The 21,836-nt window shown below is 32.8% G+C and overlaps 1 protein-coding gene across 1 annotated transcript in view; it reads right to left on the bottom strand.

The window, feature by feature from the left end:
* Positions 1-394: 394 nt before the first annotated feature.
* NEIL3 (nei like DNA glycosylase 3) overlaps positions 395-21,836 on the bottom strand; it is a 70,705-nt gene continuing 49,263 nt past the window's right edge. The window contains exons 6-10 of the mRNA XM_074276787.1: positions 19,934-20,100; positions 17,160-17,329; positions 13,864-14,323; positions 2,160-2,334; positions 395-889 (exon numbers count right to left, since the gene is read on the bottom strand). Coding sequence (XP_074132888.1) covers positions 707-889; positions 2,160-2,334; positions 13,864-14,323; positions 17,160-17,329; positions 19,934-20,100 — 1,155 coding nt within the window. The 3' untranslated portion in view covers positions 395-706. The remainder of the gene's footprint in view (positions 890-2,159; positions 2,335-13,863; positions 14,324-17,159; positions 17,330-19,933; positions 20,101-21,836) is intronic.

Raw genomic sequence — 21,836 nt, 5'->3', positions numbered from 1 at the left:
GTAGTGTGTTTGAGACATGTCTTATGAATGGATATTGCTGTGGGGGTGAGAAATTATATCCATTTTCTTATTGGTTGGTTCTTTACCCTCAGTAGATCCATTTATGCACCCCATGGGATGTATACATGCTACTTTGAAACCATTCCAAGAGGTCATTCATCTAGTCTAACTCCCTCATTTTATAAATGGAGAAACTGAAGCTAATAAAGGTGAAATGATTTATCCAAAATTATACCATAGGTAATGGCACTGTTGGAATACAAATTCATCTTTTGTTATCATCTACCCATCACCACTCTCTACTTTGTCCCTTTGGCATAGAGCTGAAAAAGATATTAGTTAGATATCCCCTCTCCAAAGTCTAGGGTTTTCTGCAAACATTACAAGTAATAACTATTTTACTAAAAGTGCTTTATTTGTGTCATTAAATACATTCATTACACAGAAAGTATTCATATATCTGACAAAACACAGTGTTCTTATGAGGAAAAAGCAATACAGAGCAGGAGTAGAGGGATGATTATATTTATACAGAAGAGGTTAAAAGAAATCTATTAAAAGCTCTGCAATATCAACAATAATCTTCAAGCATCATGGTGAACTACAACTAGTATTTAACCCCAAAACTAAATAAAAAGAAATTAATACCAGATATACCATTTTAAGAGATTAAGAACCAGATATGCTATACAAATGAAAAAAAAAATTAGCATCCTGGGATAATCTCTATTCCTGGTCCATTTTGGGCCCACTGAAAGAAATCACATTGTTTATCCTTCCTGAGGGGACACACAAAAAATTTTCTCCCATTATTAGGTCCAACTTTCAACACAGTCCTCATGATTGAACGTTTTCCATGGTTGCAAAATGGAAATGATAAATCAGCCCACTGAAAAAGGAAAATAAAGACATATTATAAAATTTACAAAGATGATATAAGGATAAGTATAATAGCTGGGAATAGCTACACTATGATAACTTTAGAAAGACATGAGTTCTTGCCCCCAAGAAACTCAAGTTCTCAAAAAGGTAAGTTCTTTCTTTCCCCCCTTCCCTAATCAGCTAAAATGTTCTGGATAATTCCATTAATTCTCAATTTCAATTAGTTTTTCTAAAAATACTTTTTATAGGTTTTCCTCCACTTTCATAAAGATGTTAGTGAAAACTATATTGCACACTGATTGCAATGCAAGTCGTGGCATTCCTGCTACAAGAAGCAATGTCTAAGATATAATATGCCCAGCATCTAGCACATGATAAGCACTTAACAAATGTTAAATAATTAATATGTTTCAGCTAAATCCAGTTTCAGAGTTATACCTTTAGAGACAGAAGTGACCTTAAGAGTCAACTATTTCACTTCCTTCATATTACTCTGTAGTAGGTAGCTGGAGACTCAGATTAAGAGTTAAGCCCATAATCATATAGCTAGTCAATATTATAGGCAGAATTTGAACCCAGGTCTTAATGATCCAAATATAGTCTCCACTGGGACAATATTTTGTTAAAGGAAAATTTTGAATGCATAGTCCAATATTAAATTCCCCTTTACCAAAAGGGAGGAGGAATGGTGTAAAATAGATATATCTTTTGCTGAAGTTTACAAAACAATATTTCAGTGAGATACCAATATATTAATATTGTCATTAGTATTAATTAAATGTCCAATACCTATAGAAACTTCCTGGGGAGTAAAGTCACAGGTAACTCAGCATGTTTTCTCCCTCATCCTTTATTATTCACACTTACACATATTTGGGGGGGGGGGGGCGCGTAGCACAAGAAGTCAGTACTGTGACATCCTTATCACAGATTTGCTATATGGGTAAATCACTTTATCCTATTCTTTATACATAAGCTAAAGATAATACTTCTCTCATGGGGACAAATTAATGTTTGAAAATTTCTGTGGAGGAGGGATGTGATAAGTCCTATTAACTGTATTTTTAATAAACTTTTTGCTGAGTCTCATTGATTTTCAAGTTATTCATTATCTGGTCTCAGAAAGGGGGCAGCTTTCCTTTTTTTTTTTCCTAATATGAAAAGGTGTCTGGAGGAAAATTGTTACCTATATCCTAGAGTCAATATATACAAGCATTTTGAATAAAATATTATTTTACTATCTTTATCAAGTAATACTCAATAAACCTTATACTTACTTGAAAAAATCCACACTGGCTTCCTCTAGGTAAAGGACAAGCATAAAATTGCCTGCCCTTGTTTTCTCCATCCTTTCTCACAACTCGAAGAACGCAGAGGCGCTTATGGATATTGCAGCGAGGACTGTCAGTGATTTTTGTACAAGTACTATCTGTCATATTAACTTGAAATTCACTGAAATGACAGGTTACAAAATAACTCCAGCTTATTCGCTCCAAGGGGATCATTAACAACATCACCACTGCCCCCCATCTATAAGAAGTCAATTCTTAATAAAATGATGGACCTCTAGTCAACAATAGACAGGAATGTAAATGGTATAAATCTTTTCTATGCCATTTTGCATATGATTTTCATGATGTCCAAGATTTTTCCATATCTAAACACCACAATGAATATTGTAGAGAGAAAAACAACAGCATGGCTATACATTTATTTTCTTATGCTCCTTTTACTTGCCCTGCCTGCTCCATGATGAAGTGTTGCCACTTTACTTTCTTTAAAATATTTGCAATTTCTCTTTCTCCCATTAATGCTCTTTTTTAATATTAAATTTTATTTTTGTCCAATTATTACATATTTTCTATCTTTCTTGCCTTTCCCCAAATTCTACAAAAAGAAAACCTCCTTCCATGTTTTCCAATGATTATTTTTATAGATAGTAAATTCAAATAAGTCATTCTTGTTAATCATAAAAAAAAATCCTCTTTACTGTGCAATTAAGGGCAATTTTCCACACGTCTTCTTTTGTCAAGGGACACTATAATGGTACCAATCACATTATAGCAAAAACCAGTCTGGCTAGCAGAGTAGAGATGGCTACTATATAAAGCTGCTAGAGAAATTTTATTCTACTTGCCATCATGCATATACAGGGAACAAAAAAGGAAGACCCAAAATAAATTGTTTTTATAAGTCTGCAGAGTACTCGCTTTGAAATTAATACCTTCATTATGATGATGATTCTTTATTTTTTAATTTTTATATCTTTTCATAATGCTGTTTTAATAGCTTACTTAGTCTTTTATGGAATCAGTCAGAGGGAAATAAAGCTATGCAGTTATTAAAACCAAAGGTTAAAAAGAATCACAAAGGGAGGTACTCCTTTAAAATAAAAGGTCAACAATAATAATAATGGTGATAAAAATATGAAATTTTTATCTATAATGTCCATAGAGACTTTCCTCAAGAATTTACATTTTTAAAAATAGTAAATACTATAATGAACTTAATATTTTTTGCATCTAAAATGAAAGTGTGCTTTACAACTCTCTTAGAACAGTCCTATGAGAAAGAATAACATCTCAGTGGATTCCAAGTCTTTACAATGAGAGAATTCCTCATTCTGACAAAATTTTAGCATAATCCCTACTGCTAAATATTTTTAGATTATAGCTTAATGTCACAGAAAATGAGCAGGCATGGATGGGCTAAAGGGATTGTACATTAATGAGCTCACAGGTTCTTTTAAATAAGTGAAACAACTAATATTAAATTTAGGGCTTAAGTGTTTAAATGACAATAGTTTTTATTTTTCAAAATACATGCAAAGAAGATGGCAGAATAAAGCCAGGAAGCTCTCCCAGTTTCCGTCAAAAACCATAGGAAAGCAAGCCTCTGAATAAGAATCTGGAGGAATGAAACCATTCTCCAGCTCAAGATAGATTTGGAAAAACTTAAAGAAATGTCACTCTCAGTGAGATGAAAAGGGTGTTCACCCCAACTCAGATTCTGGAAAAGCCAGTAAGAAAGTCTTAAAACACATCAAATTAGCAACTAAGACTCTCAGTCCTGTCTCAGTAGAGGAGCAAATCAGTAGAGCAGTTTCTAGTCCCAGCTCAGAAGGAAACCAAGCTGTTTCTTGAAAAGAATAATCAAAGCTACTCCATGCAAACACAGAGTCTCTATGCTCAAAGTCATGGTTCAGAGCTGCATAGGAAGCTTGAGACAGTGCCCCCTTTACCCTAGGAGCAGAGTTCAACCATAAAAATAAAAAAGAAGAACTATCAAAAGAAAAGGAAAGAAAAGGAGCAACAAACAAAAAAGAACCTTGATCTTAGAAAACTACTACAGTGACAGGGAAGACTAAATCATCAACTTGGATGAGGGCAAAATGTTCACAGAAGAAATATCAAAGAGTGATATGAATTAGTCTCAAGCCCAAAGAGGCTTCTTGAAAATGCTCATATACAAGACTTTAAAAGGCAAATTAGAGAGGTAGAAGGGAAAAAAAAAGGAGAAAAGAAATGAAATGTATGCATGACAGAGAATCAATAGCTTAGAAAGAGAAAGAAGAAACTGGACTGAAGAAAATAATTCCTTAAAAAATATTTGGCCAAATGCAAAAAAAAAAAAAAAAAAAAAAAAAAAAAAAGAACAAAAAAACCCAAACAAACAAACAAAAGACTCAACACACTGAAAAAACAAACAAACAAACAAACAAACAAAAACACCTTCAAAAGCAGAATTAATCAAATGGGAAAATTAATTAAAAGCTAACTGAAGAAAATCACACATTAAAAACCAGAACAGGGCAAATGGAAACTAATGACTCCATGAAACAAGAAGATAAAGTAGTGAGTGGGGTGGGTAAAAACACTAAAGAGTGGAAAGACAGCAAAAGTATATACTGAGGGAAAATAGGATGGAAGGAAATTCAGAGCTGGTAATCATAACTGTGAATGTGAATGGGACGAAATCTCCCATAAAATGGAAGCAAGTAGCAGAGTGGATTAAAAAAAAACCAGAATCCTACAATATATTGTTTACAAAAATTCATTTGACATAGAAAGACATATAGAAGTAAAGGTAAAAGGCTGGAGCAGAATTTATTACACTTCAGCTGAAGTAAAAAAGAAAGCAGGGATAGCAATTCTGGTCTCAGATAAAGCAAAAGTAAAAATAGATCTTATTAAAAGAGATGAGGAAGAAAGTACATCTTGATAAAGAGTACTACTATAAACAATGAAGTAGTAATGATACTAAATGTGTATGCACCAAGTGGTAAAGCCAGCAAATTCTTAGAGAAGATTTTAAGCCAGTTCCAGGAACAAATAGAAAAATTATAGTAGTGGGGTACCTTAACCTTCCCCTCTCAGAATCAGACAAATCTAATCACAAAAATAAACAAGAAAGAAACTAGGGAAGTTAATAGAATCCTAGAAAAAAAACAGATATGAGAAATCTCTGGAGAAAATTGAATAGAGACAGAAAGGAATATACCTTTTTCTTGACAGTACATGGTATTTATGCAAAAATTGACTGTGTATTAGGGCATAAAAACTTGGAAAGATTACTTTTGGTGGAGTAAGGCTGGGAGCCTAATTGTCAGGAATAAGGAAATGAGTCAGAGAGAAAGTGAAAGTGCCTATTGTAAATGGATTTTTCTAGGAGGTTAGCTAGTAAGGGTAGAAGGGATATAGAATGATAGAGGGCACAGAATGACTAAGTAAAGATTTTTTTTCAGGACAGAGGGAGACATGGACATATTTGCAGACAGTAGTAAAGGAGCGAGTAGACAGAAGAAATTGAAAATTAAGTGAGAGTGGGGATGACAGAAGGGATTATCTATTGAAGGAAATAGGATAGAATGGAATCTCTTGAACAAGTAGAAAGGTTAGTCTTGGTAAAACTAACTCGTGAAATAAGTGTGACAGAGAAGAAAAGTCAAAAGGGTTATTGATTTCATAATTTACTTAATTTTTCCACTATTTAGATAATAGCATATGTGCCACATTACAATGTATCTAGAACTTCATAGGTGACATCTAATTATTGTTGTTACTGAAAAAAAGTTTCATCACCCAGTGGACAGATTAATGATCTGCCTTTCTGATCTGGTCATTAGTGGGGAAAAGGTACAGTTTACCTCAGAGACCAATAATAAAAGTTTTCTAACATGATAGGACCAGTTATGTCTTTTTTTTTCTTATTGCTACAGGCTTTGGGAACCCAGGGACAACTCCATTTCATAATAAGATTTAGTCAGTTCAAATATTTCTGCCACACTTGCTTGTAGTTTACCCTCAAACTATCACTTGATTGTTACTCTTTAAAATATTTATTATATCAAACTCTAGGATGATTGCAGAAACACATTTGACACAAAAAGATACATACAGAGTAAAGTTGCCAATTTTTTTCTACTAATGAACTAGCTAAAGTCTTCCTCCCAGTTCATTAAATATGCTAGTTAATAAACTAGAGAACTATCCTTTCCCAATAGTTTACTCTTATTTTAATATATAGCAAAAACCTCACATGATATTAAAACCAATGCATATATTATTTAAACTATTGTGGAGTGCTAAAGAGCAGAGTCCACTTGATTCCTCACTCTAATATTCATTGATTTCTCTTTACTTATAAAGACTCAGTTATACACTATGCTGTTTCTTTCAAGAAATAAGTACAATCACTTTTCAAAAATCCTCTTAAAGATAAAAGTGAAAAATAACTTCACCAGAAAAGAATATCTTTCCATCTCCTTTCTTTCAGTCTTCTCCAGCTTCTCAGTCACAATAGGAAACAATCTCTTCATTTCTTTCAAATTATCACTTTTGATAGTCTCTCTCATAGACCTTTATAAATCAAAAGCCAAACCTTATAATCTCTTCTTGACTCCATAAGGAAAAGCAATTCATGGTAAGACATTTTTCAACACCTCAAAACTGCCAGCACAAGCTACCTTTCTGGAACATTGCAATGGCAAGATAAGAGTATCTAAAGTCTCTATGAGAAAGATATTTGAAATAAGGATTATATTCATGACTAGACTAGGAAAAACATATACATGATTAGACAAGGAAAACATGTATGACTTTCCCTATGACTAGGGAAAGTATAAATGACATGTAGAGGGAAATAAGTAAAAAGAAGAGATGAATATTTTCAAAATAAATAGAAACACTGTTCCTGTGACTTACCTATTTTAAACACCTGTCTTAGTTATACAAGATAGATAGGTAATAAAAAGAAGGAAGAGACTCCATTTTTCAAATTAAAAAAATACATGTGAAGATAGTTTTCAACATTCCCTCTTGAAAAACTTTGTTTCAAATCTTTTCACTTCATTTCTCTATCCCCTCCTATAGACAGCAAGTAATCCAATATAGATTAAACATGTGCAATTCTTTTAAACATATTTCCACATCTGTCATTCTGTGCAAGAAAAATCGGATCAAATCTTGTGAAGAAGAGAGCTATCTACTCAGACAGAGGACTGTGGGAATTGAGTGTAAATCAGTACAACACAGCATTTTTACTTTTTTTGTTATCGTTCACTTGCATTTTGCTTTCTTACTCATTTGTTTTCCTTTTCGATTTGATTTTTCTTGTGCAAGATAATTGTATAAACCTTTATATATATATATATATATATATATATATATATATATATATATACATATATTGTATTTAACATATAATTTAACATATTTTTTAAATGTATTAACATTTTAATATAACATATATTGGATTATTTGCCATCTGGAGGTAGAGTTGGGGGAACAGGAGAAAATTTAGAACACAGGGTTTTGCAAGGGTTAATGTTGAAAAATTATCCATCCATATGTTTTGAAAATAAAAAGCTTTAATTAAAAAATTAATAAAAATGTTTTAAAAAAGAAAAATCATAACGAGAGAAAAAAACACATGTAAACAATAACAAGAACAAAAGTGAAAATACTTTGAGAAAAACAATTGGAATGATAAGTAAACTTAAAAAGCAAAGTGATAATCTTTATCTAAGAAACAGATTCCCTGATAATCAGGATAGAACTGAAATATTACATTCAGATCTTAAATATGCATGCACAAAATAAATCATAACATCTTAGAGTCAGACATAGCTCCTATTTAACCCTTTCATTTTAAAGGTGATTTAACTGAGGTCCAAAAAGCTAAGGGGCTTTCTCAAGTAACTAAAAGCAGATTAACAACAACAACAACAACAACAACAACAACAACAAAGCATTAAAGAAAACAGATATAGGTCAAGTACTGGACATTGCATTAGGCATTTAAATAACACCACTTGAACGTCACTTTAAAGATCACTGAATACAAATGCCACTTTTGTGGGTTTTTTGAAAGTCTTCTTACCCCCTTAAATTATATCTGTGCTGGGCTCAGTTTACTTATCTCTAAAATGAAACAGAATTAAATTTGATCTCTAAATTTTCTTCAAATTTTAGAGCAGGAGTTTTTAAAACTTTTTTTCTTAATTATAGACCCCTTCTCAGAATATTTTTAAATGCATAAAGTACATAGGATTAAGGAAAATCAAATATATTAAATAGCTATCAGAATATTTTCTTAAAAAGCCCATTTCCATTATTTATAAACCCTAGTTTAAAAGCTCTTATTCTAAAGTAGTATTAGTTATTAAAATGTTTGTTAAGACAGCTCACAGTTCTTAACTAGTAAAATAACTGGTTCAACCAACTATTTTTTAATCTAGTTGGATGAAATTCTTTTATATTTTTAAAGAATTTCTTGGGTGAAAAGGGATTGATTACAAGTTGAAAAAAAGTTTAAGAAGCCCTGATGTATATATACAAAGTACCAGGATTTCTAAGGAGTATGCTGTGCCATGTTTAATCATATAGTTTGTCTGCCAATGGTTTGCAAAGAAATGATTTTTAAATTATCAACTTTAAGCCCTCAATTAATTAAATCGTTCAAGATTGCTAATTTAGTAAACACAGAGATTTAATAATTTCACATAATTTCAGTGTGTTTAAAAATGAGCACTATTTATCTCTTTTCTGAAAATATAGAGCCAAGCAGGATGTTGAGAGATTATTTTCATGCATTAGACATTTTCCTAAATTAGGCAGAATACTTTGCTTAATCAGATTTTATTTTATTCCAGAGGATAGGCAGCTAAGATGAGAAAAGTGCTAGGGTTGATGTCAGGAATACAGGAGTTCAAATTTAGCCAGATGCTTACTAGCTAAGTGATCCTTAACAAGTGACTTAGCTTCTGCTATTTACCCTATTTCCTCATCTGTAAAATGGAAGCAATAATAGGACCTAACTATTAGGTTGTTATAAGGATAAAATGATTTAGTTTGTATAAAGTGCTTTGCAAACCTTAAAGTTCTATAAAGTTATATTAAAGTATATATATATAAAGTTCTTAAATATAAATATTTACTATTCTTATTATCACTACCAAGAACTTCCAACTGAGGAAATCCTTGTTTCATTGAATATTATAAATGTTATGCTACTTAGAAAGTTGCCTGAATAGTTAAATTACTTGTCCAGGGTCACAAAACCAGTATGTGTCAGAGGCAGGACTTAAATCCAGATCTTCCTGACTTCAAGGCAAGCTCTTTAGTCATCTCCCTCCTTTATGAAAGATTTTATTCCAGAGGATAGGCAGCTAAGATGAGAAAAGTGCTAGGGTTGATGTCAGGAATACAGGAGTTCAAATTTAGCCAGATGCTTACTAGCTAGGGTGCTAATTAAAGTCAAAGTTAAGAGAGGTAGCTTAGTGGAATGGATAGAGTGAAGACAATCAGAAAGACTTAGATTGAAATCCTACTTGTGATTCCTATTAGTTGTGGGACCTGGGTAAATCAATGAATTTCTCAGAGCTTCCATTTTCTTATCTCAAAAACAAGAGGGATGGATGAAGTAGCTTCTAAGATCCTTCCTAGCTCCAAATAGCTCTATGGGAAAAAAAAATGTCATTTATTCATCAAGTCACCTGAAAGCTCCATCTCTATGATTTATTTCCAACTTTTTCTTTATCCAAATAACCTGACTTAGAGGTGATAATGAAAGTAATCATATTGTTGAAAAAGTCCTTTAAGCCTTAACTACAATCTCACCTTTTACAAGAAGCCTTCTCCATGCTTAATTCCAGTGCCTTCCCTCTATTATATTCTATTTATCCTGTAAATTTCTCATTTTGTATGTATTTCTTGTACATTATCTCCCATATTAAATTATGAATATGTTGAAGTCAGATGACTATTTTTAGCCTCTTTTTGCATACCCCAAGCACTTAGTATAGTGCTTGACATAGTAGATGCTTAATAAATGTTGATTAACAAATTGAAAAGAACAGATCATGTGTGATTCCACCAAATAGTGAACAAGTCAGGGATAAGGAGTGTTCTCCTTTGCCTAGTAGGTATTAAAATTTTAGAAACAGCTTCGTTTAAGCTAGTTAAATTGGTATCAAGCAGGTTGGAGAGTTGTCACTTGGGATAAGCCAATAAGCTATGGTAGAATTGGCATTTGTCACGAATTAAGCTTTAATGACTCCTAGAAGTCAATCTAGCCATAGCAGGTCTATTGAGCTCTTCAAGAATAGCTGATCTGACTAGTCAGAAAAGGAATTACATAGCAAATCTATATCAATAAAGAAAATGCTATTTTGCTGAACAACTTAGACTACATGTATATAATGAAATACTCAATTACACCATAAAAATAATGGATATTAAGAATTAAGATATGTGGAAAGACTTGTAGGAACAAATGTAGAGTAATATAAACAGAATCTGGGGAACAAATTACAAAATGGCCACAATAATGTAAATCAGAGATTCTTAACCTCCAGTCTGTGAAGATTTCTTTTAAATATCTTGATAATTATATTTCAACATAACTGGGTTTATTTTGTGATCCTATGTATTTTATTTTATGCAATTAAAAATATTATTCTAAAAAGGAATCCACAGCATTTGCCTAGACTGCCAAAAGGATCAATAAAGGTTAAGGAGTTCTGATACAAAGGAAAACAATATGGAAACATCTCAAAACTAATCAGTGCCAAGGCTAATTGTGCCTTTGTGTGAAGAATGCTTCCCATCTTACCAGTGGGGTAGTGGCCTATCAGTATAGAATGAGGCATACCTTTTTATACACTATTGTATTGCTATGTAAATATGCATATGTTTATTTTTTTAAAAATTATTTGTTTTCAATTTTTATAATATTTTGATTTTATAATTTACTTTTATAATATTTTGAGTGACACTTTTCTCCCTTTGTTTCTCCCTTCTCCTCTCCCTAAGACAGTAATCAATTTGATATAGGTTATACATTTGTATATATTTTTTATAAAGAAGGATCTCATTGGCCCAGAAAGGAATCATTGAGAAGTAAAAAAGTTGTACTAACCAAAAAAAGATCCATAAGCAACAATTTAAAACTTTTTTAAAAAAGAATGTTATTTTGTATTTGATGACTCAACTTAAGCCATGTTTCTTTTTGAAATACATATTTCTAAGAAATATGTATTTCAACTCAAAGAAAATTTCCCCTTAATGCTAATATCTTCCTCCATTGATTATTTCCAATTTATTCTGTCTGTATCTTCTTTGTATATAGTTTGCATGTTGTCTTCCCTATTAGTTTATAAGTTCCTTGACAGCAGGGACTATCTTTCTCCTTTCTTTGTATCCCTGGTGCTTTTGCCAAGTGCCAGGTAAGAACTTAATAAATTCTTATTGAATGACTTATTCAGAATGTAAGTTCCATTAGATCAGGGTCTACTTTGCTTACTTATTTAACATTTTGCAAAGCAACTAAGATGTTGAACATGGCCTAACTAAATGCCTAGAGAACAAGTGAAAAACTTTTAAAGAAGTTCACTGAATGTGTCTCTCTGTGAATAAAATATACTGCTTACATAGAGAATCCTGAGAGGAGTAGAGGAGTAGAGGTATGAACCAAAGTCCCTTGTTAAATTTCTAGTATGAGTATTTACACCTCGAAAATTTGAAAACATTACAATTCAGGGCTTGAGTGACTGTTTTGTTAGTTGTTTAGACTTAAGGGAGTGACAGGGAGCTCTAAGACAAAGGCAATGTTGACCATCACTAATAGGCTATTGATAATGGTGTAAGTATGGCTTTCCACTGAAGTTCTGCTCTAATAGAAACCCTTGGTCCTTGAAAACTATGCTAGTTAAGGAAAAATTCTTGTAAGAGCTACCCTAGATGAAAGAGTTTCAGTTACAAATGTCTCCATAAGATTAGTCTGTTTGAGAGGTGCATTACAAGAAGGTTAAATTACAGTTAATGAATTTTGGAGAAATGAGAACAGCATCTTGGGAAGACAGTTGACTAAGACAAAGAAGAGTTCTGGTCTACACTAATGGATATAGTGCACATATCAATGAAATCTCGGGTCCCAAAATAAAAAATAATCTGGTATTAAACAGTGGTTGAGACGTAAGTCTATCGCAGCACACACCATAAGTACCAAACATGAGGCTTCTTCAGCCAAAAGCACTTCAGAGTGTGGTTTGAACCAGATTAAAATGTCATTGGGAAATAGTATATCAAATAAAATCAACCAATCAATAATAAATAAAATACAATGAAATATAGTTATGTTAACATGTGGGTTTTTTTTTTTCCTAAGTCAGCATGTAATCTACAAGAATACTAATGTACGGTTTACTGATCACATTTCTATCTGATTTTGATATCACTGTTGCATATAACTACATATCTAATAATAATATAGCAAGCTTATATATTTTCACATTTTTCACCAAAAAGCAAAATATATACTTTGGGAATGAAGTCTTCATTTGAAATATAGATAGGATTCATTTTTATTTGTACAAGGAGAGGTCTTCCATTTGGGGAAGTTGGAAGGTACGAAATGAAGGGGGAGAAAAATAATAGTGAAAATAAATAATAGTGAAAATAGGAAGAAAATCAATAAAATGATTTTAAAATACAGGAGAATAGGAAGTTTAGAAGGCACCACAAAGAAGCAGAATAGTTTTGTAGCTCTTGTTTAACTGTGTCTTATTCTTCATGCCAGATTCTTCTATTCTCCACTATCTTTTGAAATCTATTTAACTTTGTTTTGAAGTCTGTCATGTTCATTATTTTCATGACACCATCTATCCATCTCATTCTCTGCTATTCCCTTTTCCTTTAGCTTTCAATCAATTTTATTAGTATTATAGTTAATATATACTTTTCCCTCACAAAAACAAATAAAAAGCATTTGCATAATTAAGTTCGAAGTAAGATACACAATTTTTATATTCTTTGTATGTTGAAATGTTTATATTTCTTAAGTTCATAATAAATTAGAAAAAACATTTGTTTTAAAGATTGGATCACGATATCTTAGACCTGAAAGGGACCTTTTAGGACAATAAATCCAATTCTTTAATTTCACAAATCTTGCCCAGTGTCCCACAGCTAAGAAGTGACCAAGGTTCAACCTAGATTTTTTATGCTATGACATTCAAGATTTCTCAGAGTCCCATCAGTAAGTAGTTGAATGCTTGAAAAATACATATAAGTCATGACATTTTTATGATAAATTTGAAAAACTGTCTTTTTATGAGCTTGGCAAGTTCCAGGACTCAAGTAATATAAAAAGAGTGTCCCAAAAGTCTGAGTGCAGTTTAAAGTTTTGATAATCCATTTACTTCTCAATGCCTTGTAATTTGGCTTTTGTCTCTATGACTAGATGGAAAGTGTCTCCTTTTCAAGGTCACTGATGATTTCTCTATTGCTAAATGCCATAGTGTTTTTCCAGTGGTTAGCAGTACCAGAAGAGAAAATAAAAAGAAAGGCTGGTAAATATAATAGCCATCCCTTAAAGGCTGGCTTATGCTACCCACAATCAATACAGCTATCTTAGCAATTAATATTCTTTATTTCCCCTTCCCCTATAGCACCATCCTTATTATGACTTTAAATGAAATACCTGAAAGAAGTAAGGCCATTGTTGGAAGCATTATACATGCTTGAGAAGTTAGGGCTGCAACTTTTGAACTCTGGAAATGAATGGTTAGTCTTTAATTTTTTGTGTGCTGGACTCATTAAACTAGACTGAGAGTCAAATGCTGGTGATCCATTGACTTTGTCTGATGTTAGAGTCATATATTTGTCTTTCTTCTTGGAGGTATGCTGTTCATTGCTAAAACAAATGTTACCAACAGATGAGTTTTGAAAATCTCCACTGGGCTTCAGGTTTTGGTTTTGGATATTTTCTAAAGAACTGGATTTATTGCTTAGGTCTGTCAAAACCAGGGTTGTCATTCCAAATGCAGTTTTCCGGTTGATCTTCACTTCTGGATGGCCTTTGATAAAATTATTACAAGGATATTTCATCAAACTGTTGTCATAGGTAACAGAATTATTGGCATCCTCCTCTGCTTTTGCATCTTAAAATGGAAAGAAAAAGAGTTTTAATATATTGAAGCAGCTCAATGGATAGAGCAGTAGATAGAGTTCCCTATATCTGGAATAAGAATATCTGAGTTCAAATTCTGCAGGAGACACTTTCTGGTATCTTAGCCACTTAACCTCTGCTTGTCTAAATTTCCTCATCTGTTACTGCGATAAAAATAGCACTTATCTTCCAAGTCTGTTGTGAAGATAAAATGAGTTAATGAAAATGAAATGAAAAGTGTAAAGCACTTTAGAAAACTCAAAGTGTTATAAACACATTAGTTATTATATTTCACATAATGTTTTGCTAGTTATTTTTAGAAAAAACATTGAAAAATAATATATCTTACTTGGAGCATAAAACTTACTCTGTATGTTTAAAATTTAACTATTTTCAGTTAATAATGATAGCTAGCATTTATATACCACTTTGCAACAGCACAGCTGCACAGTGGATAGAGAAATAGGCCTGAAGTCAAAAGGACAAGAATTCAAATTTGATCTCAGACATTAGTTGTGTGACCTTGAGTAAATCATATGACACCCCACCAACATAAAAGTCAAGAAGGAAATAGTAAACCAGTCCTGTACCTTTGCCAAGAAAACAACATAGATGGTATTTTTAAAAATGCTAAAAGATCTGACAACGGAAGGTAAGCATTTCAGGTGACAGTCCTGATATGGTATGGTCCACGAGACCACAAAGAATTGCACACAACTGTTGAATGACAGAACAACAATATAGTGCTTTAAGGCCTGAAAAATGATTTACTTGTTTGATTCTCACAATGACCTTGTGAGATAGGTTCTATTATTATGTTACTTTACAGGTAAGAAAATTGGGGTTGAGGATGGTTAACCTTAACCAAAATTAAACTTACTACTTACAAACTAACAGCAATGTTTTGGGATGATCAGCTGTAAATAACTTTGCTATTCTCAGAAGTCTAATCATCCATGACTATTCTGAAGAACTTAGGATAAAAAAATTCCTATCCATACCCAAACGACTGATTGTGTCTGAATATCGATTGAAGCAGTCTCTCTTTTTTAAACTTAATTTTTCTTGAGCATTTTTATTTTCATTAAGATGGGAGATCTATGTTTTCTTTCATAACATGACTTTTATGGAACTGTTTTGTATAACTTCACATGTGGTTTCTTAATTGAAGGTGGGTAAGGGAGAGAACCTGGAACTCAAAAGTTTTAAAAATGCATGTAAAAAAATTGTTTTAAATGTAACTGGGGAAAAACATTAAATAAATAAAAATTTAAAATAATAAAAATAATTTTTAAATTTAAGATTTAATTAAAATCTAAACTTGATTAGAACTCACAGCTTTCCTGACTCTTTTCACTATCCCTCTTAGTTGTTAGCAAAAAAAAAAAAATTATAATTTGAGTTTCATGATTTTCACAGAATATGTTTATGGTACCACAGATGGGATCTATAGAGTCTTCCATTGCCTTCTACCATGTTCCAAGAATCCATATGTAACACTGAGCTATCAGCTTCTAGGAACTGGGGAGACTATACAAATACCAATAATGATGTAGAGTTTTATAAAACTCTCTCCAAAGGAGCTGCAGTTGAAATCAGTACAGGTGTTTAAGTTATTATGGTTCATAAAGGGATAGAATCTGAATGGCATTATAAGCCTTGTTTCTATGGGTTAACAGGATTTACAATAAAAGCTTAATATGAATATAAATGAATAAAAAGGGCTATTCACATTTATTAAATATCCCTGAACTGAAATCACTGTCTGTACCATAATTTTTTGTATTTAAGAACTATGGAACCTGTGTAAAGAACATGTTCTATCAGGATGTTATTCTGATCTATATATTTGTTGTACAGGTTACCAAAGAAAATGGTAAGAAAGATTATTAGCAAAGAGTAAGAATGTTGTGAATGGAGAAGTAAATTTAGAAACTCAAGTTTGCTCTTATATAGGATTTGTAATGCTTTGTAATCTTGGAACATGAGGGTAAAGACCATCACAGCAGCTTCTACTGAATCCCTGCTCTCAGCAAGGCCTGCTTCCTTGGCCCAAACAATGAGAGGCAGCATTTCAGCCTACAAAGTGTGGGAGAACATAAGTCAAGAATGAACTTGTTCTGTTCTAATTGAGGGGGGGAAATAACACATTGAGAACACAATAGAATCAACATCAGTGAGATGGGTCTTAATCACAGGTTTCTATGGAGGGTTTTATATTTCTCTGAACATACAAGATTGCAAGTTGCAAAGAGTTATTTTGAAGGATTTCAATGAAATCAGTACAATTGTCTATGTAAAGCTTTTAATAACAAGGGGTGGGAAGGATAAAGAAGAGAGGAGGAATTTTTCCATTCCACCTGCAAACACATTCTTTCAGAAAACCTCCCTTTCAATTTATAACACTTGGACTGAATAACAAACTAGAAAGTTGCTGAAATCTGCATAAAACAAAGCTTTATTGAATAATTCATTAGAAACAGGGGAGGAGAACAGATGTGATAATCTCAATTTTTGAGATACAAAAGAACTTACTGTTTTAGCACAAGCATGTTTTCCCTCCCCCTAAAATAAAAAGAGGAAAAAAAACAGGTGCTTATGGAGCTCTATGGAGATAGTTTACATGCAGAAATACATATATTGCAATGAATGAATACTTGTAAAATGGAGACTTGCTCAAATTAAAGATAATTTCTTTGAGCTTTCAGGAAGTATTATTCTTATATTATGATTATTGAACAGCAGGAAAGAATAAAATAGATACTTGACTTTGTATAATTAACAGTCTTGCAGATAGCATGATCAAAGAAACCCAGACTCAATCTTACCATTCGGCCTTGAAGTCATGCAAGCATCACATTCCTTAGCAGAAGGTTTGTTTATTAGGGTGCAGACAGCACATGTCCATTCCTCTTCAGTTTTCTGAGCAACATATTCATTAGGATATAGCCCCCTGCTATATGCCCAGCCAATTAGACTGTTTCTTGTGGACAACTTGCTGTAAGATGAAACATTTAGAAATCAACATTATAAGCAGATCTACTATAAATTATTTTGTCTGTAGGTTTTCAATATTGCAGAGACAAGAACAAGAGAAAGATCCTTTATTATGTACATCTATAATTAGATTTGTCTATAAAATCATGTTTCTTGCTCCTCATTATAATTTCCAGGCCCTCCCCCAACTGCCTTTACTCATTTAACTGTCTTCCTTCTGAAATCCACTCAATCCACATACATCAATCTATCCTGATTCTGGTGGATGTTAGTGCCCAATCACCAGGTCATTTTCCCTTCATCAAAGAGGCCAGTATCTAGCTCACAGTTTCCTATTCATTCCAATTCTTGTGTACAAACTGGAAGACTTCCAATTTGCATACAGGTGTCCTCTCAAATACCTTTGTTTCGCAGTCTGTCATTCTCAACTAGAATGATCTACTCTTAATAATACACTGAGGACAACCATGACTTTAATCATGTCATCACCCACAAGCATTCTCTCTCTATTATCCATATCTCTGTTATTCCTTTCTAACCATCTGTACCTGTCCTTCCAGCTCACCTCTTATAAAACCATTCTCAGTCTTCATCTCTGATCTCTGTTTCTCTCTTTCCAAATGCAAACTTACTCCTCACTTCACCTGGACCCTTATTGCTCAGAGTCAATATTTTTATTCTATCCTAATCAATTCTATATCCCACATTTCTCATAGAGGTTCTAAGCCTTTTCTTTTCAAGTCCCCATACCACCCTTCTCTTTCATATCTATCAACAAAGGTCTTTACATCACACTTTGCTGAAAAAAAAAAAAAAATGAATCCAGTGCAAGCTCATCCCCAGTTTTATAATTCAAATTTCCTTAGCATCATTACCAACTCTTTCCTACTTTGCTATGGCTGGATGAGGATGAGGGAACCTTTCTTGCCAACATCAAATAATTTTCTTCTGTTGTTGACTTTTCCATATTTCCAAGAACTTGTCTCTTTAATTATATTCTTCCCCTGATTATCATTCACCTCCTCCCCGCCCCCCGCCAATTCCTTCCTTTCTGCCTAGAAAACATGCCTTGCTTGATCCTACCATCTCAAGCTATTAATTGCCCTATATTCGGCCTTCCCTTAAAAGCCAAATAGATAGAAAAAAGCCAAGACCCATGTCTATTTTCTCATTGTCCATGTACTTCTTACCCCATCCCACTCAATAAATCTGTCTTTTCTCTCTTTAACTCCACAGAAACTGTTTGGCTTCTTTATTACAAACCCAATAGCCTTTTCCAATGGTTAACAGTAGCAAATATGCCCTCTTGTTAGATACTTTTTCTTTTCTCTCAAAATAGAAACTGTTTCCTCCCACAGTCAGCAATGGTTCTTTATTGGTAAACGCAATAGCCTTTTCCAATGGTTAATAGTATCAAATGTGCACTCTTGTGAGATACTTTTTCCTCTTGGGGTTTTCTTGACATTCTCTAATGTGATTTATCTTCTCCCTTTTTAGACTAACTCTTCTTGGTCTGCATTGTAGGATCATCACTTGTATCTTGTTCCTTATGCATAGGTAAGCCAACCCTAGGCCTCAGCCTAAGTTCTATCCTTTTCTCACTATTTTAATGATACATAATGCTTAATAAATGTTTATTGAGTAATGAATTTAATCATCACTTCTGGAAACAACTATCATTTCTATTTAGGTAACTCTACATACATATCTAGCCAGCCCTCACCTCTCTTAACCGCCAGATTCATTTTGTCAATTGTCTTGTAGAAAACCCTAGGAAGTTTCAAATTCAAAATCCTCAAAAAAACTCATTGTCTTCCATTCAAACGCATCCATCTCTCTTTCTAACTTCACTATTTCTCTCCAGGGTTCCACCAACTTTCCAGTCATCTAAGTTAACAACCATATCCTCCAATTTTACCAGTTTTGTAAATTCCTTCTGTTACATCTCCTATACCTTTTCTCATTCCCTTCACTCACACCCCAAGTACCCTTATTTATTCAGGCCCTGCTTCCAAGCTTTCATAAGCTACTATAATTCTTTCCTATACCCAATTTCTCCCCTTTGCAATTCATCCTCCAGAGATTCCAAAATGATACTTCTAGATCTCTTGGTAGTTGTCTCATGCAATTTAGCTGGGATGGAAATTAACCCAATGACCAAAACTCCGACAGGTGGTAAACTACCCAAGGACAGGAATTTGGGCCACAAAACCTCCTAAAGAAATATTCTTCTAACTTTATTATGATATTATTATTTTTTTCTTTTTTTCTCAAGGCAACTATTGCAAAAAACCCTCCCTGACCTGTGATTTGCTAGTATCTTCACATCTATTGTTATCTTGAGTCTACTTTAGATGTATTATACCTATTGTATATATGCCACTTTCTTCATTAAAATGTAAGCTCCTTGAGGGTAGAGATGATTTTGTTTTTATCTTGGAATCACTAATATCTAACACAAAACTGGCACATAATTAGTACTTAACAAATATTCAATAGTTGATTTCTTCACAGGGGAGTAACCAATATTAGATATAGTTTCTTACTAATCCTCTTGGCATTCTTAGGAAGCAGTATTATAAGAAAGCTGCATTGAATATCTTACCTTACATTAAGAAACTGAGGATTTTCCTTTTGACATCGAGGACAGAAATATGTCATTCTATTATTTTCCCCCAAGCGACATACAGTTATCTTGCTGCAGCATTGACCACAGTCAGAACGTTTGTACACCTTATAGTGTTTATAAAGAGCTGAACCTGTTTTGCGGCACTTAAAAACAGAATAATCATATGCTTTTATATTACAAACTACCACAACAGTTGTCTTGCTAAGGAATCAAATTTATAATCTTCAAAGTTATTCACAAATGTGATATCCTAAAGAGATTTGAAAAGATCTGCACTTTTTTTAATTTTTTGAGGAAAAAAAAAATATTGCCAAGATTCTTAAACATCTGTGATTTGACACAATTGCTTTATAATCTTATATCTTTCCATTTTTTGTTCTCTGCTTAGAGTTATCTTATTATCTATAATGGGATATAAAAACTGTCTGGGATCCACTTCAAATGCAATGAAGTGGTATCAAAAGAATTCCATGCCTGGTCACTTTTCAAAAAATCTAATCCTTGTGTTAAGTCAGATTTCAATAAACCAGAAGACATCTTCCTCTCACTGGCAATGTTTTATTCTAATTTCATGCGTAGATATGGTTTAAAGTATTGAGCTTTATGTTACAGTATAAATTACATTAGATTTGGATTCAGAAAGACTTAAGTTTGAATCCTGTCTTCACTACTTACTAGCTAAGTGCAAGATCCCTATGCTTTTTGTCTTTACAGGTCCTTTATCTGTAAAACTGGAATAATAATAGGACTTATAAGAACAGAAATAAAGCAGATTGTGGACCTTAAAATCACTGTATAAAAGTTAACTGTTGTCATTACTATAACGTACCTCAAAGAGTTGTTGTACAACTCAAATAAGATAATGTATATATAACTTTGTTAATTACAAAGTACTATATAAATGTCAGCAGCTATTAATATTATTATCATTGTCCTCATCATCTTACACCTACTTTAAAAACATTCAATACGTTTCCAGTACAGAAAGTATTCTGTTTAGGTACAACACATGCACAATTTCAATGCCATTTCAAAAGACATTTTGACAGTTTCTGTCAGATATAATCCTACTCACAGACTATTTAAAGAGAACACTGTAGCTTTCAATCAGCAGTACGAAATTGCAGAAACCCAGAAAGTCTGTTCAGCATACATTAACTGAAAATTACATACAGACTTAATATTAATTTGGCATAGTACTGAAATTTCAAATTTTACAGAACAGGAAAATTTCTGTAACCATTCTCTCTGGGAGAACAAATGAAAATAGAAATTGAGCATGTGAAATACAAATGATAGTCAGGGGTCCTCATTGGGGATACCTACTAATGAGTCAAGAAGTATATGTATACCTTTCATTAAGTGATGCTAAAAATTGTCAAATGCTCTAAATCCAACTGAAGCCATCTTTTTTTATTATTATTATTATTATTACAGTAAACATGACAACTGAGTACTCAACAGATTCACTATATAAAAAAGTTAATATAATTATATATGTTGTATAGTCACTACCAGGGTGAATGTGTCTAAATATATTTTTAAAGAATAAAATATTTTTGTTAACTTTCTGAAGACAATCTCCTCCATTCTAACATCTCCATTCTCCATCTTTCACCTACACTAGTCCATTCTATATGAAATACAAGGGGAGAATAAAACACATGGTTTGGAGTAAGGAAGACCTGAATTCAAATCCTACCTCTTACGTTTACTAGCTATGTGACACTGGGACAATTACTTAATTGGATTTGATGACCTCTAATGTATCTCTTCCAGCTCCATACCTATGACTCTTTGAAAGACAATTTGGCATAAGATCATCAGCCTTGCCATGTTTGGTCAAACATAGACCAACACCCACTCACTCTACATTATT

The sequence above is a fragment of the Sminthopsis crassicaudata genome, chromosome 6 (genome assembly GCF_048593235.1).
Source record: "Sminthopsis crassicaudata isolate SCR6 chromosome 6, ASM4859323v1, whole genome shotgun sequence".
NCBI classification, from domain to species: Eukaryota; Metazoa; Chordata; class Mammalia; order Dasyuromorphia; family Dasyuridae; genus Sminthopsis; species Sminthopsis crassicaudata.
This window is presented reverse-complemented; position numbering and strand designations above follow the sequence as displayed.